Source organism: Protopterus annectens, chromosome 7.part0, assembly GCF_019279795.1.
Source record: "Protopterus annectens isolate FY-2018-M chromosome 7.part0, PAN1.0, whole genome shotgun sequence".
In the NCBI taxonomy this organism is placed as follows: Eukaryota; Metazoa; Chordata; order Ceratodontiformes; family Protopteridae; genus Protopterus; species Protopterus annectens.
Window position 1 is genome coordinate 879,572,214 of NC_056739.1, and position 17,868 is coordinate 879,590,081.

The following is a 17,868-nucleotide window of genomic DNA, read 5'->3' on the forward strand; positions in this document are numbered from 1 at the left end:
GTTCCTTTTAGGTACATGTTTACTGAGGATGCGCAGCAAGTACTAATGGAGGCAAGAAAGCTTGCTATTAGAAAATCATATATTAGCAAATAGAAAAGGTTTTCTAGTTGGTGCCGACTACAAAACCATCACCCGTTCAGAGCTAAGTTGTTCCTGGGTTTTGCAATATTTGTGTCGGTTACTATCCTATGGCCTTTATATTCATCTGTCAAGGTCATTTACTGGCCATTTCACAATCTCTGCCCATAGAGCCTCCTCTTTCAAGGTAGTCTCGTGTCAAAATGTTCTTGAAAGGGGTTTGCACAAGAGGCTGCCAAGTAGTCTGGTGGTCCCTCCTTGGGATCTTAATTTTGTGTTAAGTAAGCTAACACTTGGTCCATTTGAAGCAGCTAATCTGGCTGGCTTGAGGTTCTTAACATGGAAAACAGTTTTACTGATTACTGTGACCTCTGCAAGAAAGACATCTGAGTTGCAAGCTCATATTGTGAGTCAGCCCTATCTAATTTTCCACAGGGATAAAGTGTTTTTGTGAAGTAATCTTTCTTGTATACCTAAAGTGGCATCCACATTTACTTTACTTTAAGCCAAACTATCAACCTCCCGTTTTCTTTACTGAGTCCAAAAATGAGGGAGAAAGTATACTGTATAATTTGGATGTCCATAGAGAACTCTGGTACTATCTTGACAGAACTATATCTCTCAGATCGTTGGATCAGTTATTTATCTCTTGTGAAAGTTAGAAGAAGGGACCACCCGTGTCAAAACAGAATACTTCCAAATGATTGTTTAAGGCTATTACCTTTTGTTATACTCTCCATAACAAATCTATTCTTGGCAGGGTCAAGGCCTTCTCTACCAGGGCCTTGGCTTCATCTATGGATTTTGGAAAGGCTTCAATTCTAGAAGCAGCCCAGTGGTCCAGCAGATAGTGGTGGTGTCTCACAGCAAGAGATTCCCTGGTTTGATTCTCAGTGGGGGTGCCTTCTGTGAGGGGTCTGCATGTCCTCCCTGTTTTCATGTTGGTTTCCTCTGGGTGCTCCAGTTTCCTTCCACATTCCAAAGACATCCAGTAGGTAGATTGGGTACTCTACATTGGCCATAGGTGTGAATGTGCATGTGAGTGTATGGTTTGGAAGAATTACTGCGGTAGGGCTAGCCACCCAGCGTTGTAAACTTTGGCTCTTGATGATTGTTACTGTTGGTGACACCGTGACTCCATTTGCAAAAATGGGAAAAGGGGTTGTGGATGGGATGGATGGATGGATAGATGGATTCTAGAAATATTCTAGAAGCTGCTACTTGGTCCTCTTTGCATACTTTTACAAAGCATTATAAGCTTGATTCCTTCTCTAGGTCAAGATCAAGCTTTACTAGGACCATTCCCCAGAGGTTCCTGTACTCTTCTCCTTCCACCTCCCAAGTGTACTTAACTAATGTAATCTACCCATATAGCTAAGGCTACTACAGCAATGATCAATATGATGAGCATAGTACTGTTGTGCAAGTTGAAGCTACCATAGCAGTAGATGTTTGAATGATCACTGCTGCAGTAATTGCTCCCTGTCTCCATCCCACTTGTTTTTTGTTGTGATTTTATGTCAGGGTCTGGGCATTTATGTTTTTTTGTTCCTAACATAGTCTGTTCAGGACTCGGCCACCTTTTTTCTGTTGTTAGGAAAGCTCTGAAGGGCTTTGTGCATAAACTTGTCTTTATTCAGATCAGGACTAGCTGCTTGATAGTTTGGGTGCATGGAAGGTGCCCTGAAGCATTGGAAGCTGGCCGTCCTTTATATCCTTGGCAGGATATGACCCATGTAGGTAAGGCTACTGTAGCAGTGGTCATTTGAACATCTACCTTTATGGCAAGTTCATCTTACACAACTGTACTTTCTAAACTTTACTAAATTTATCAATCTGAGCTGGTCTTTCACTTAACACTACCCCAGCCCTTTCTGTTTACCTGTACTCTGCTATTATTCCCTGGTAGAAAAGGTATTCTGTGTCCTGCAGCCCAAACTTCTGCTTGGCATCAGCCCACTCTGTCAGAATTCCCACCATAGTTTGAGCATTTTGAGCACAGCCAGAGGAAGTGATGTGTATCGTCTGCTCACCTTTCCCAGATGTGATCTTTTCTTTCCTAAGGCTGTACAACAAAAGTTTGAACTCTGGGGCACCTTTGCTTTGTGCAAAGCAGTAGATAGTCACAGAATTCTCACAATTCACAGAATGACTCTTGTATGACAGTTGAATACCAGTCAGGGCTGATAGTGTTCTGATTAATAAACATTAATGATTACATCGTCTAGAACTCTAGTGGTGGAACTTGGTCATTACACTGTCATGAATAAGCACTGTTCCTGCTCCCTTCAGCATCATATTGAAGCAGTTGGCCCCAGATGGATGGATTAGCCTGTTTACTTGAGTACTTATACCACTGAAGTTAGCATTTTTAATGCCATTCATTCTCTTCAGTACAAAAATATTTACAGACTGAAAAGTTATGTAACTCATTATGCAAACAGAATTGATTCATAATTTAAAAATAAATATACTTGTGTTATGGTTTAACAATTTTCTCTTTTATGTTGATCAGTCTTTTCTGTTGCCAGAAAGGATAAATGTATCAATCTGTTGAGAACGCTTTCAGAATAGTTTATTTTAATTGTTTGGAATGTGCCATTCATACTGTCATGTTCTTTACATGTTTAGAAATGCCTGTATGGGGACTTGAACAGTAGCTGCTCAATTATTTTGTTATAATATAGCCTGATGTCTTCCTTCCTGCTTTCTTTCCCTAGATGGAACAGATAAAACGAGCAAATAAATTATTTATGAATGACTGTATATTCCTGAGGAAATCCCTTCTTATTCCAGTCGTGTCAGAGAAATCATCACTTTTCAATGGACTGAATTCACTAGAGTCACCTGAGAGTGAAGCAAGTGATGGTGACACTCCCAAAGATGGAGAGTCAATGACCGTTCATAGGGATAGCTCGTCCTCTCAGAGCCCTCAGGACCAGGAGCCTGACAATCAACATACTCAGCCAGAGGAACTCTCAGCCAAAGATTTCTTACAAAGACTGGACTTGCAAATTAAACTATCTACACAGGCAGCCAGGAAACTAAAAGAAGATAATGTTAGGTAAGATGGGCTTCAAACTTCTAGTGTTTCCCAAAATTGTAGGGGTCGTGGATGATGAGGGATGACTGGAACCATTTTAAACCTGCTTTAGTTTATGTTGAACTGAAATGAACCTGGCAGTATTTTAAAACATTTTCCATAGTAAGGAAATTCTATTATTTTATTGTGGGAGCTCATCTTCTAGGTATGGAATGCTTCACTGAAGTGATATTAAGTGGCACCACCTGATAAACAGAAATGCAGAAGGGTGATGTTCTTTGTAGTCAGTGTTGCAGTCGTGATTCTTGGGTCGTCCTGCCATGCAGAAGCCTGCGACTGGCTCAGTTTCCAGAGTCTTTGTGTCATCTGTAACCAGTGGATGTCCAGTGACTAACTTTTGGATGTCAGGATATAAAACAAGTGTATGGCGCCATCTTCTTTTCTTTCTAGCCATGCAGTCTGATCCGTTACTCTGTTTATGTAATGCTTGCAGGTTGTCTGTGGCCTTGTTTTTACAGAGTTACCTTCAACTAGCTTCTAGATAAGAACCCTGTTGTGGAAGTTTTCTTCTAATTAATGTTGAAAAATTTTAATAACTGCTTAAAGTGTGGGAAGCAAATCCAGTATAAAGATTTCTATTCATATTGTTTGTTTTGCTTTGGACCTCAGCACAGTGTTTCTAGTTGTCAGGATTTTGTTAGGTTGCTTTCCAAAACTTTGAAATGTACGGGTCATTGCAGCCTACGTGGATTCTTTTGATTCAACACCACCCATCTCATCACATGCCTTGGCATCTGCTGGATGTCCATAATACTGATCTCTGCTGCAGTAGCCTTGGCTATGTGGGTTATATCCTTCAAAGGATATTACAGCCAGACAGCTTCCAAATCTTCAGGGCTCCTTCCATGTGCCCAAACCATTAGCTTGAGCTGAGCTGACTAAAAGATAGGTTTGGGCACCGAGCCCTTCAGAGATTTCCTGCCTTTGAAGAGAGTGCTTCTCTGTAGGCCTCAAAGATTGATGGTCTACTTGTGCTGTCCCTTTGCTGGGCAGAGAAGTTCCCTTTGGGGGAAAACCTTCTACATTAAAAAATATTTGTTTTATTGTACTTTCCTGTTTAGGAAAGTTATTTTTATGCTATGAATTTGTGTTTTAATGGACTGTCACAAGACTTAACTGTATTTTTAAGTGAGAGTGCATGTTTTCTTTTTAGTTTAAAAGGCAGATCAAATGCTCTCATCTGCTGGTCCTATTGTCAAAGCAGAAAAGTGATTTTTGCTCTTTGAAGCCTAGTGCTCCTCATTTGGGTTGTCCCCTCCCTGCTGACGTATTCAGTGGTCTCCCTGAATCTACAATACAGGCCTTTTGTGTCGGCACCCAGGAAGCACCTTAAAATACCTCTCATCTGCTGGTCCTATTGTCAAAGCAGAAAAGTGATTTTTGCTCTTTGAAGCCTAGTGCTCCTCATTTGGGTTGTCCCCTCCCTGCTGACGTATTCAGTGGTCTCCCTGAATCTACAATACAGGCCTTTTGTGTCGGCACCCAGGAAGCACCTTAAAATACCTCTCATCTGCTGGTCCTATTGTCAAAGCAGAAAAGTGATTTTTGCTGTATGTCCAATTTTGTTTATACTGTTATTTATTATAACCCTATCGTGTGCAGCACCCACGTCGAACCACCTAAGGTTGCTTACTCTCCCCTGCTTGCTAGCGTTGTAATAGTAACTTTTTCTCCCTCTCCACTCATATCTAGCCAGGTGTCATACTCCCTCATGCTCCTGCCTGACTAGAGTCACCTGTGTCTGCTACCCTCACCATTCTCTAGGTTGTCCTGCTTTCCTTCATCCTTTTCAATCTCTCCTTTCCCATCTTGCACACTCTTGGCTGCTGTATCTCCTTCTGTTTCCTCCTACTCATACTACGTGACTGAATCCTGACTATATTCTATCTTTCTAACCCCTCTTTCTTTTCCCTCAGCATACCTTTTTTTCTTCCCTGTATAATACTTGTACCTTTATTTGTATACTTACCTTGTTCCTTCTATGCTTTTCACCTGCATATCTAGCTATCATTTATCTCACTAAGCTCCTATTCCTACTTTCCTATCTACGTAGTGTTTCAGCTCCTCTGCTGAACTGATTGGCTACGCTCTCTCTACTCTAACTGTTTCTAAGAACTCTTACTTCCCTCCCCTATCCTTAACCCTCCACACTCATTGGTTTTCTCTCTGGCTCCCCCTCCCCCTAGCACCCTATACTCTATATGTAGTAGCTTCCCCTCCAAGGCGCCATCTTTGAATTCTCCTGTTCAGTATTAATTATCCCCCTGGCTGACCGCGTGGTGTGCTGCCGGTAAGTGTCTGGTTTCACTTTTGTTTTATCGTGTTTTTTTACTATAACACTTGAGCTTAGTTTATTGTACCTTTTAGCTGTTGGCTTACTTAATGTAACTTCTCTCATACATTTACTGCATAGTTCCTCCTGTATGGTTTTGTAACTAGAGTACCCGCTGAAATTGTTTTGCCGTATAGTATTAGAAGCGCCTCATTTAGACCCCTTTGAACACCTAAATGTATTCGGATTATTCATAAACATACTGGGGTCACCTCTTGTTGTTCTAGACAGCCTAGCGTTTTCTTCTAAATTGCTTGGATCTCGTAATCGGCTCCTGAATACTTCAGTTACCTCCTGTTGATTTATAGAAAGCCTAGCATATTTTTTCCCCTAAGCATTGTGTTGCACTTCAGTATACCCTCAGGATAACAGCGTGCATCTTGTTTGGTTAGACGCAACGCATCCTAACTTAGCTACTGCTGTTTTACTGTTTCCTGTTTTAAGCAGAAAGCCTACCACTGTAGGCTGTGGATTTGAGAACGGTAAAGTTCTATTTGTTGTGTAACCACTTGTTATTTATAGAAACGCTGTTTTTACTGTTTACTGTTTTAAGCAGAAAGCCTACCACTGTAGGCTGTGGATTTGAGAACGGTAAAGTTCTATTGTTGTGTAACCACTTGTTATTTATAGAAACGCTAGTGTTACGTTGTCGTTTCATTTTCAAATTACTTGGTTCACTTACATGTGTCCTGACAATACTTAGGTTACCTCTTGCCTAATTCTACCTACTGTTTATTATTTGACTCCTTGTATTGCACTGCGGTTTCCTGAAAGCAGGGCGCGTGCTTTCTATTTGGTCCTATGTTGCATATGTTGCATAGCTTAACTGGTTTTGTTTAATCGCACCCTACTTTATCTGCTAGCCTCTTGCTTATTTAGTACTTTAGGCAGAGAAGAGGTTTATTGAACCGAGTCCTATTGTAGTGTGCATCTACCTTCTACATTGGTCAGTGTTATTCCCTGTGTTTGTTCACTTGTCTTTATATACGCTTTATGCTGATTCTATACTTATACCCTGCATACTTAAGAAGACGGATTACTAGGATAAAGAACATCCTAATAGCATTGTCCTGGGGCCTCCAACCGGCATGTTTTCATTAGGGAATTGTACTAATGCATACCAGCTGTACCTGTTAAATTTGCACTCTACCTCACATGACCTGTTGATGTTGTTTTACAAAAGTTTATATTTAACAATAGTTGCTGCTGTTTTACAAATGCTTATATTTAAATGTATTTCTCTCTACTCCTGCACCTTTTCTCTCACTCTCTAACTAACTTTGTACTCCCTTTTACCTTTTATTCCTAACCCACCTCTCTTGTTTCTTTCCAGCTTTGAAGCCTAGTGCTCCTCATTTGGGTTGTCCCCTCCCTGCTGACGTATTCAGTGGTCTCCCTGAATCTACAATACAGGCCTTTTGTGTCGGCACCCAGGAAGCACCTTAAAATACCTCTCATCTGCTGGTCCTATTGTCAAAGCAGAAAAGTGATTTTGCTGTATGTCCAATTTTGTTTATACTGTTATTTATTATAACCCTATCGTGTGCAGCACCCACGTCGAACCACCTAAGGTTGCTTACTCTCCCCTGCTTGCTAGCGTTGTAATAGTAACTTTTCTCCCTCTCCACTCATATCTAGCCAGGTGTCATACTCCCTCATGCTCCTGCCTGACTAGAGTCACCTGTGTCTGCTACCCTCACCATTCTCTAGGTTGTCCTGCTTTCCTTCATCCTTTTCAATCTCTCCTTTCCCATCTTGCACACTCTTGGCTGCTGTATCTCCTTCTGTTTCCTCCTACTCATACTACGTGACTGAATCCTGACTATATTCTATCTTTCTAACCCCTCTTTCTTTTCCCTCAGCATACCTTTTTTTTCTTCCCTGTATAATACTTGTACCTTTATTTGTATACTTACCTTGTTCCTTCTATGCTTTTCACCTGCATATCTAGCTATCATTTATCTCACTAAGCTCCTATTCCTACTTTCCTATCTACGTAGTGTTTCAGCTCCTCTGCTGAACTGATTGGCTACGCTCTCTCTACTCTAACTGTTTCTAAGAACTCTTGCTTCCCTCCCCTATCCTTAACCCTCCACACTCATTGGTTTTCTCTCTGGCTCCCCCTCCCCCTAGCACCCTATACTCTATATGTAGTAGCTTCCCCTCCAAGGCGCCATCTTTGAATTCTCCTGTTCAGTATTAATTATCCCCCTGGCTGACCGCGTGGTGTGCTGCCGGTAAGTGTCTGGTTTCACTTTTGTTTTATCGTGTTTTTTTACTATAACACTTGAGCTTAGTTTATTGTACCTTTTAGCTGTTGGCTTACTTAATGTAACTTCTCTCATACATTTACTGCATAGTTCCTCCTGTATGGTTTTGTAACTAGAGTACCCGCTGAAATTGTTTTGCCGTATAGTATTAGAAACGCCTCATTTAGACCCCTTTGAACACCTAAATGTATTCGGATTATTCATAAACATACTGGGGTCACCTCTTGTTGTTCTAGACAGCCTAGCGTTTTCTTCTAAATTGCTTGGATCTCGTAATCGGCTCCTGAATACTTCAGTTACCTCCTGTTGATTTATAGAAAGCCTAGCATATTTTTTCCCCTAAGCATTGTGTTGCACTTCAGTATACCCTCAGGATAACCGTGCATCTTGTTTGGTTAGACGCAACGCATCCTAACTTAGCTACTGCTGTTTTTACTGTTTCCTGTTTTAAGCAGAAAGCCTACCACTGTAGGCTGTGGATTTGAGAACGGTAAAGTTCTATTTGTTGTGTAACCACTTGTTATTTATAGAAACGCTGTTTTTACTGTTTACTGTTTTAAGCAGAAAGCCTACCACTGTAGGCTGTGGATTTGAGAACGGTAAAGTTCTATTGTTGTGTAACCACTTGTTATTTATAGAAACGCTAGTGTTACGTTGTCGTTCTATTTTGCAAATTACTTGGTTCACTTGCATGTCTCCTGACAATACTTAGGTTACCTCTTGCCTAATTCTACCTACTGTTGATCTCTTGACTCCTTGTATTGCACTGCGGTTTCCCTGAAAGCAGGGCGCGTGCTTTCTATTTGGTCCTATGTTGCGTATGTTGCATAGCTTAACTGGTTTTGTTTAATCGCACCCTACTTTATCTGCTAGCCTCTTGCTTATTTAGTACTTTAGGCAGAGAAGAGGTTTATTGAACCGAGTCCTATTGTAGTGTGCATCTACCTTCTACATTGGTCAGTGTTATTCCCTGTGTTTGTTCACTTGTCTTTATATACGCTTTATGCTGATTCTATACTTATACCCTGCATACTTAAGAAGACGGATTACTAGGATAAAGAACATCCTAATAGCATTGTCCTGGGGCCTCCAACCGGGCGCATGTTTTCATTAGGGGAATTGTACTAATGCATACCAGCTGTACCTGTTAAATTTGCACTCTACCTCACATGACCTGTTGATGTTGTTTTACAAAAGTTTATATTTAACAATAGTTGCTGCTGTTTTACAAATGCTTATATTTAAATGTATTTCTCTCTACTCCTGCACCTTTTCTCTCACTCTCTAACTAACTTTGTACTCCCTTTTACCTTTTATTCCTAACCCACCTCTCTTGTTTCTTTCCAGCTTTGAAGCCTAGTGCTCCTCATTTGGGTTGTCCCCTCCCTGCTGACGTATTCAGTGGTCTCCCTGAATCTACAATACAGGCCTTTTGTGTCGGCACCCAGGAAGCACCTTAAATACCTCTCATCTGCTGGTCCTATTGTCAAAGCAGAAAAGTGATTTTTGCTGTATGTCCAATTTTGTTTATACTGTTATTTATTATAACCCTATCGTGTGCAGCACCCACGTCGAACCACCTAAGGTTGCTTACTCTCCCCTGCTTGCTAGCGTTGTAATAGTAACTTTTCTCCCTCTCCACTCATATCTAGCCAGGTGTCATACTCCCTCATGCTCCTGCCTGACTAGAGTCACCTGTGTCTGCTACCCTCACCATTCTCTAGGTTGTCCTGCTTTCCTTCATCCTTTTCAATCTCTCCTTTCCCATCTTGCACACTCTTGGCTGCTGTATCTCCTTCTGTTTCCTCCTACTCATACTACGTGACTGAATCCTGACTATATTCTATCTTTCTAACCCCTTTTTCTTTTCCCTCAGCATACCTTTTTTTTTTTTTCTTCCCTGTATAATACTTGTACCTTTATTTGTATACTTACCTTGTTCCTTCTATGCTTTTCACCTGCATATCTAGCTATCATTTATCTCACTAAGCTCCTATTCCTACTTTCCTATCTACGTAGTGTTTCAGCTCCTCTGCTGAACTGATTGGCTACGCTCTCTACTCTAACTGTTTCTAAGAACTCTTGCTTCCCTCCCTATCCTTAACCCTCCACACTCATTGGTTTTCTCTCTGGCTCCCCTCCCCTAGCACCCTATACTCTATATGTAGTAGCTTCCCTCCAAGGCCATCTTTGAATTCTCCTGTTCAGTATTAATTATCCCCCTGGCTGACCGCGTGGTGTGCTGCCGGTAAGTGTCTGGTTTCACTTTTGTTTTATCGTGTTTTTACTATAACACTTGAGCTTAGTTTATTGTACCTTTTAGCTGTTGGCTTACTTAATGTAACTTCTCTCATACATTTACTGCATAGTTCCTCCTGTATGGTTTTGTAACTAGAGTACCCGCTGAAATTGTTTTGCCGTATAGTATTAGAAACGCCTCATTTAGACCCCTTTGAACACCTAAATGTATTCGGATTATTCATAAACATACTGGGGTCACCTCTTGTTGTTCTAGACAGCCTAGCGTTTTCTTCTAAATTGCTTGGATCTCGTAATCGGCTCCTGAATACTTCAGTTACCTCCTGTTGATTTATAGAAAGCCTAGCATATTTTTTTTCCCCCCTAAGCATTGTGTTGCACTTCAGTATACCCTCAGGATAACCGCGTGCATCTTGTTTGGTTAGACGCAACGCATCCTAACTTAGCTACTGCTGTTTTTACTGTTTCCTGTTTTAAGCAGAAAGCCTACCACTGTAGGCTGTGGATTTGAGAACGGTAAAGTTCTATTTGTTGTGTAACCACTTGTTATTTATAGAAACGCTGTTTTTACTGTTTACTGTTTTAAGCAGAAAGCCTACCACTGTAGGCTGTGGATTTGAGAACGGTAAAGTTCTATTGTTGTGTAACCACTTGTTATTTATAGAAACGCTAGTGTTACGTTGTCGTTTCATTTTTCAAATTACTTGGTTCACTTACATGTGTCCTGACAATACTTAGGTTACCTCTTGCCTAATTCTACCTACTGTTTATTTTTTGACTCCTTGTATTGCACTGCGGTTTCCCTGAAAGCAGGGCGCGTGCTTTCTATTTGGTCCTATGTTGCGTATGTTGCATAGCTTAACTGGTTTTGTTTAATCGCACCCTACTTTATCTGCTAGCCTCTTGCTTATTTAGTACTTTAGGCAGAGAAGAGGTTTATTGAACCGAGTCCTATTGTAGTGTGCATCTACCTTCTACATTGGTCAGTGTTATTCCCTGTGTTTGTTCACTTGTCTTTATATACACTTTATGCTGATTCTATACTTATACCCTGCATACTTAAGAAGACGGATTACTAGGATAAAGAACATCCTAATAGCATTGTCCTGGGGCCTCCAACCGGGCGCATGTTTTCATTAGGGGAATTGTACTAATGCATACCAGCTGTACCTGTTAAATTTGCACTCTACCTCACATGACCTGTTGATGTTGTTTTACAAAAGTTTATATTTAACAATAGTTGCTGCTGTTTTACAAATGCTTATATTTAAATGTATTTCTCTCTACTCCTGCACCTTTTCTCTCACTCTCTAACTAACTTTGTACTCCCTTTTACCTTTTATTCCTAACCCACCTCTCTTGTTTCTTTCCAGCTTTGAAGCCTAGTGCTCCTCATTTGGGTTGTCCCCTCCCTGCTGACGTATTCAGTGGTCTCCTGAATCTACAATACAGGCCTTTGTGTCGGCACCCAGGAAGCACCTTAAATACCTCTCATCTGCTGGTCCTATTGTCAAAGCAGAAAAGTGATTTTGCTGTATGTCCAATTTTGTTGATACTGTTATTTATTATGGCCCTAGCGTGTGCAGCACCCACGCCGAACCACCTAAGGTTGCTTACTCTCCCCTGCTTGCTAGCGTTGTAATAGTAACTTTTCTCCCTCTCCACTCATATCTAGCCAGGTGTCATACTCCCTCATGCTCCTGCCTGACTAGAGTCACCTGTGTCTGCTACCCTCACCATTCTCTAGGTTGTCCTGCTTTCCTTCATCCTTTTCAATCTCTCCTTTCCCATCTTGCACACTCTTGGCTGCTGTATCTCCTTCTGTTTCCTCCTACTCATACTACGTGACTGAATCCTGACTATATTCTATCTTTCTAACCCCTCTTTCTTTTCCCTCAGCATACCTTTTTTTTCTTCCCTGTATAATACTTGAACCTTTATTTGTATACTTACCTTGTTCCTTCTATGCTTTTCACCTGCATATCTAGCTATCATTTATCTCACTAAGCTCCTATTCCTACTTTCCTATCTACGTAGTGTTTCAGCTCCTCTGCTGAACTGATTGGCTACGCTCTCTCTACTCTAACTGTTTCTAAGAACTCTTACTTCCCTCCCCTATCCTTAACCCTCCACACTCATTGGTTTTCTCTCTGGCTCCCCCTCCCCCTAGCACCCTATACTCTATATGTAGTAGCTTCCCCTCCAAGGCGCCATCTTTGAATTCTCCTGTTCAGTATTAATTATCCCCCTGGCTGACCGCGTGGTGTGCTGCCGGTAAGTGTCTGGTTTCACTTTTGTTTTATCGTGTTTTTTTACTATAACACTTGAGCTTAGTTTATTGTACCTTTTAGCTGTTGGCTTACTTAATGTAACTTCTCTCATACATTTACTGCATAGTTCCTCCTGTATGGTTTTGTAACTAGAGTACCCGCTGAAATTGTTTTGCCGTATAGTATTAGAAACGCCTCATTTAGACCCCTTTGAACACCTAAATGTATTCGGATTATTCATAAACATACTGGGGTCACCTCTTGTTGTTCTAGACAGCCTAGCGTTTTCTTCTAAATTGCTTGGATCTCGTAATCGGCTCCTGAATACTTCAGTTACCTCCTGTTGATTTATAGAAAGCCTAGCATATTTTTTTCTCCCCTAAGCATTGTGTTGTACTGCAGTATACCCTCAGGATAACCGCGTGCATCTTGTTTGGTTAGACAACGCATCCTAACTTAGCTACTGCTGTTTTACTGTTTCCTGTTTTAAGCAGAAAGCCTACCACTGTAGGCTGTGGATTTGAGAACGTAAAGTTCTATTTGTTGTGTAACCACTTGTTATTTATAGAAACGCTGTTTTACTGTTTACTGTTTTAAGCAGAAAGCCTACCACTGTAGGCTGTGGATTTGAGAACGGTAAAGTTCTATTGTTGTGTAACCACTTGTTATTTATAGAAACGCTAGTGTTACGTTGTCGTTTCATTTTTCAAATTACTTGGTTCACTTACATGTGTCCTGACAATACTTAGGTTACCTCTTGCCTAATTCTACCTACTGTTTATTTTTTGACTCCTTGTATTGCACTGCGGTTTCCCTGAAAGCAGGGCGTGCTTTCTATTTGGTCCTATGTTGCGTATGTTGCATAGCTTAACTGGTTTTGTTTAATCGCACCCTACTTTATCTGCTAGCCTCTTGCTTATTTAGTACTTTAGGCAGAGAAGAGGTTTATTGAACCGAGTCCTATTGTAGTGTGCATCTACCTTCTACACTGGTCAGTGTTATTCCCTGTGTTTGTTCACTTGTCTTTATATACGCTTTATGCTGATTCTATACTTATACCCTGCATACTTAAGAAGACGGATTACTAGGATAAAGAACATCCTAATAGCATTGTCCTGGGGCCTCCAACCGGGCGCATGTTTTCATTAGGGGAATTGTACTAATGCATACCAGCTGTACCTGTTAAATTTGCACTCTACCTCACATGACCTGTTGATGTTGTTTTACAAAAGTTTATATTTAACAATAGTTGCTGCTGTTTTACAAATGCTTATATTTAAATGTATTTCTCTCTACTCCTGCACCTTTTCTCTCACTCTCTAACTAACTTTGTACTCCCTTTTACCTTTTATTCCTAACCCACCTCTCTTGTTTCTTTCCAGCTTTGAAGCCTAGTGCTCCTCATTTGGGTTGTCCCCTCCCTGCTGACGTATTCAGTGGTCTCCCTGAATCTACAATACAGGCCTTTTGTGTCGGCACCCAGGAAGCACCTTAAAATACCTCTCATCTGCTGGTCCTATTGTCAAAGCAGAAAAGTGATTTTTGCTGTATGTCCAATTTTGTTTATACTGTTATTTATTATAACCCTATCGTGTGCAGCACCCACGTCGAACCACCTAAGGTTGCTTACTCTCCCCTGCTTGCTAGCGTTGTAATAGTAACTTTTTCTCCCTCTCCACTCATATCTAGCCAGGTGTCATACTCCCTCATGCTCCTGCCTGACTAGAGTCACCTGTGTCTGCTACCCTCACCATTCTCTAGGTTGTCCTGCTTTCCTTCATCCTTTTCAATCTCTCCTTTCCCATCTTGCACACTCTTGGCTGCTGTATCTCCTTCTGTTTCCTCCTACTCATACTACGTGACTGAATCCTGACTATATTCTATCTTTCTAACCCCTCTTTCTTTTCCCTCAGCATACCTTTTTTTTTCTTCCCTGTATAATACTTGTACCTTTATTTGTATACTTACCTTGTTCCTTCTATGCTTTTCACCTGCATATCTAGCTATCATTTATCTCACTAAGCTCCTATTCCTACTTTCCTATCTACGTAGTGTTTCAGCTCCTCTGCTGAACTGATTGGCTACGCTCTCTCTACTCTAACTGTTTCTAAGAACTCTTACTTCCCTCCCCTATCCTTAACCCTCCACACTCATTGGTTTTCTCTCTGGCTCCCCCTCCCCCTAGCACCCTATACTCTATATGTAGTAGCTTCCCCTCCAAGGCGCCATCTTTGAATTCTCCTGTTCAGTATTAATTATCCCCCTGGCTGACCGCGTGGTGTGCTGCCGGTAAGTGTCTGGTTTCACTTTTGTTTTATCGTGTTTTTACTATAACACTTGAGCTTAGTTTATTGTACCTTTTAGCTGTTGGCTTACTTAATGTAACTTCTCTCATACATTTACTGCATAGTTCCTCCTGTATGGTTTTGTAACTAGAGTACCCGCTGAAATTGTTTTGCGGTATAGTATTAGAAACGCCTCATTTAGACCCCTTTGAACACCTAAATGTATTCGGATTATTCATAAACATACTGGGGTCACCTCTTGTTGTTCTAGACAGCCTAGCGTTTTCTTCTAAATTGCTTGGATCTCGTAATCGGCTCCTGAATACTCAGTTACCTCCTGTTGATCTATAGAAAACCTAGCATATTTTTTTCTTTCTCTCTCTCCCCTAAGCATTGTGTTGCATTTCAGTATACCCTCAGGATTACCGCGTGCATCTTGTTTGGTTAGACGCAACGCATCCTAACTTAGCTACTGCTGTTTTTACTGTTTCCTGTTTTAAGCAGAAAGCCTACCACTGTAGGCTGTGGATTTGAGAACGGTAAAGTTCTATTTGTTGTGTAACCACTTGTTATTTATAGAAACGCTGTTTTTACTGTTTACTGTTTTAAGCAGAAAGCCTACCACTGTAGGCTGTGGATTTGAGAACGGTAAAGTTCTATTGTTGTGTAACCACTTGTTATTTATAGAAACGCTAGTGTTACGTTGTCGTTTCATTTTTCAAATTACTTGGTTCACTTACATGTGTCCTGACAATACTTAGGTTACCTCTTGCCTAATTCTACCTACTGTTTATTTTTTGACTCCTTGTATTGCACTGCGGTTTCCCTGAAAGCAGGGCGCGTGCTTTCTATTTGGTCCTATGTTGCGTATGTTGCATAGCTTAACTGGTTTTGTTTAATCGCACCCTACTTTATCTGCTAGCCTCTTGCTTATTTAGTACTTTAGGCAGAGAAGAGGTTTATTGAACCGAGTCCTATTGTAGTGTGCATCTACCTTCTACATTGGTCAGTGTTATTCCCTGTGTTTGTTCACTTGTCTTTATATACACTTTATGCTGATTCTATACTTATACCCTGCATACTTAAGAAGACGGATTACTAGGATAAAGAACATCCTAATAGCATTGTCCTGGGGCCTCCAACCGGGCGCATGTTTTCATTAGGGGAATTGTACTAATGCATACCAGCTGTACCTGTTAAATTTGCACTCTACCTCACATGACCTGTTGATGTTGTTTTACAAAAGTTTATATTTAACAATAGTTGCTGCTGTTTTACAAATGCTTATATTTAAATGTATTTCTCTCTACTCCTGCACCTTTTCTCTCACTCTCTAACTAACTTTGTACTCCCTTTTACCTTTTATTCCTAACCCACCTCTCTTGTTTCTTTCCAGCTTTGAAGCCTAGTGCTCCTCATTTGGGTTGTCCCCTCCCTGCTGACGATTCAGTGGTCTCCTGAATCTACAATACAGGCCTTTTGTGTCGGCACCCAGGAAGCACCTTAAAATACCTCTCATCTGCTGGTCCTATTGTCAAAGCAGAAAAGTGATTTTTGCTGTATGTCCAATTTTGTTTATACTGTTATTTATTATAACCCTATCGTGTGCAGCACCCACGTCGAACCACCTAAGGTTGCTTACTCTCCCCTGCTTGCTAGCGTTGTAATAGTAACTTTTTCTCCCTCTCCACTCATATCTAGCCAGGTGTCATACTCCCTCATGCTCCTGCCTGACTAGAGTCACCTGTGTCTGCTACCCTCACCATTCTCTAGGTTGTCCTGATTTCCTTCATCCTTTTTAATCTCTCCTTTCCCATCTTGTACACTCTTGGCTGCTGTATCTCCTTTTGTTTCCTCCTACTCATACTACGTGACTGAATCCTGACTATATTCTATCTTTCTAACCCCTCTTTCTTTTCCCTCAGCATACCTTTTTTTTTCTTCCCTGTATAATACTTGTACCTTTATTTGTATACTTACCTTGTTCCTTCTATGCTTTTCACCTGCATATCTAGCTATCATTTATCTCACTAAGCTCCTATTCCTACTTTCCTATCTGCGTAGTGTTTCAGCTCCTCTGCTGAACTGATTGGCTATGCTCTCTCTACTCTAACTGTTTCTGCCCCGCTTCGCTCCCCTCCCTACCCCCTTATCCCACCCACCCCACGTACCCCTACCCTTATACTTCACTTACCACACCCCCTACACAAACACACCTATCCAAACCTCTGTCCTAATTTGTTAATCTCCACCCACTAGTAACTACCTTACTCCCTTTCCCTCTTATCTCCCCTCCCTCCTACACCTTGACTTATACTCTAGCTCCTTCTTCCACATTTCGCTAATCTTGTACTATACTTATATCCTATCTTGGGCCTGGTAGTTCCTTTTATCCCCTCCTCAACATGTCCTCTAAAACTTATACAATGGCATCCATGGCCTATATAACTAAACAAAATCCAGCTAAGCTACTACCCCTGTCTATCTCTTTTCTAGTACTCATACTACCCTATCTCCTCACCTCTTATGAAATAAAGTATAATTATCACTTTAAAACTTCTTCCAAACAAACTGCTTCAGATTTAACAACCTCAAATTTCACACATTCTAACATTACATCTACCTCTTGCTACCTCTTAGCTAAATACCACAGACTATCCCATCTTAAACCTAATAATCTCATGCTAAGAAAACTAAAATATTTACTGTTATTTACCAGTAAACACCACTTAAAACACTACCCTCTACCCTGGTAGATGGTGATATACATCCTAACCCAGGACCCTCTATTATTTCCTCTGAAGCCACACCTACCATTTCTAACTCATCCCTTCCATTACCAACCTCTAACGCAAATACCTTACTCATAGGACACCTTAATATCAGAAGTGTTAACAACAAAGTCACCCATCTGCACTCCCTTCTTGATTATTACTCTTTTGACATCCTATGTTTAACTGAAACCTGGTTAAAACCCCTCACTAAAGATACTGAAATCATTCCGCCAGGTTACAACATTCTGAGACTGGACCGCAATACCTGCAAAGGTGGGGGAGTAGCACTCCTATTTAAGTCTGATCTAAATTTATCCTTAGTACCCTATACTCCCCTGGAGAACTCCAAGACTGAACTCCTTATATCAAAACTACAACTGAACCCAAATAAAGCCATCTATATTATCTGTATCTATCTACCTCCTGGAAATAACTCCTTAATTATAGAAAACATCCTTAGCTGGGCTTCATCCACCTACCCACAAGAAACTGTAATA

General features: G+C 40.9%; 1 protein-coding gene across 1 annotated transcript in view; it reads left to right on the forward strand.

Annotated features, from left to right (window-relative positions):
* Positions 1–17,868, forward strand: part of LYSMD2 (LysM domain containing 2) — a 431,015-nt gene that overhangs the window by 217,844 nt on the left and 195,303 nt on the right. Inside the window, exon 3 of the mRNA XM_044077454.1 lies at positions 2,799–3,142. Within this exon, the coding sequence (XP_043933389.1) occupies positions 2,799–3,142 (344 nt within the window). The remainder of the gene's footprint in view (positions 1–2,798; positions 3,143–17,868) is intronic.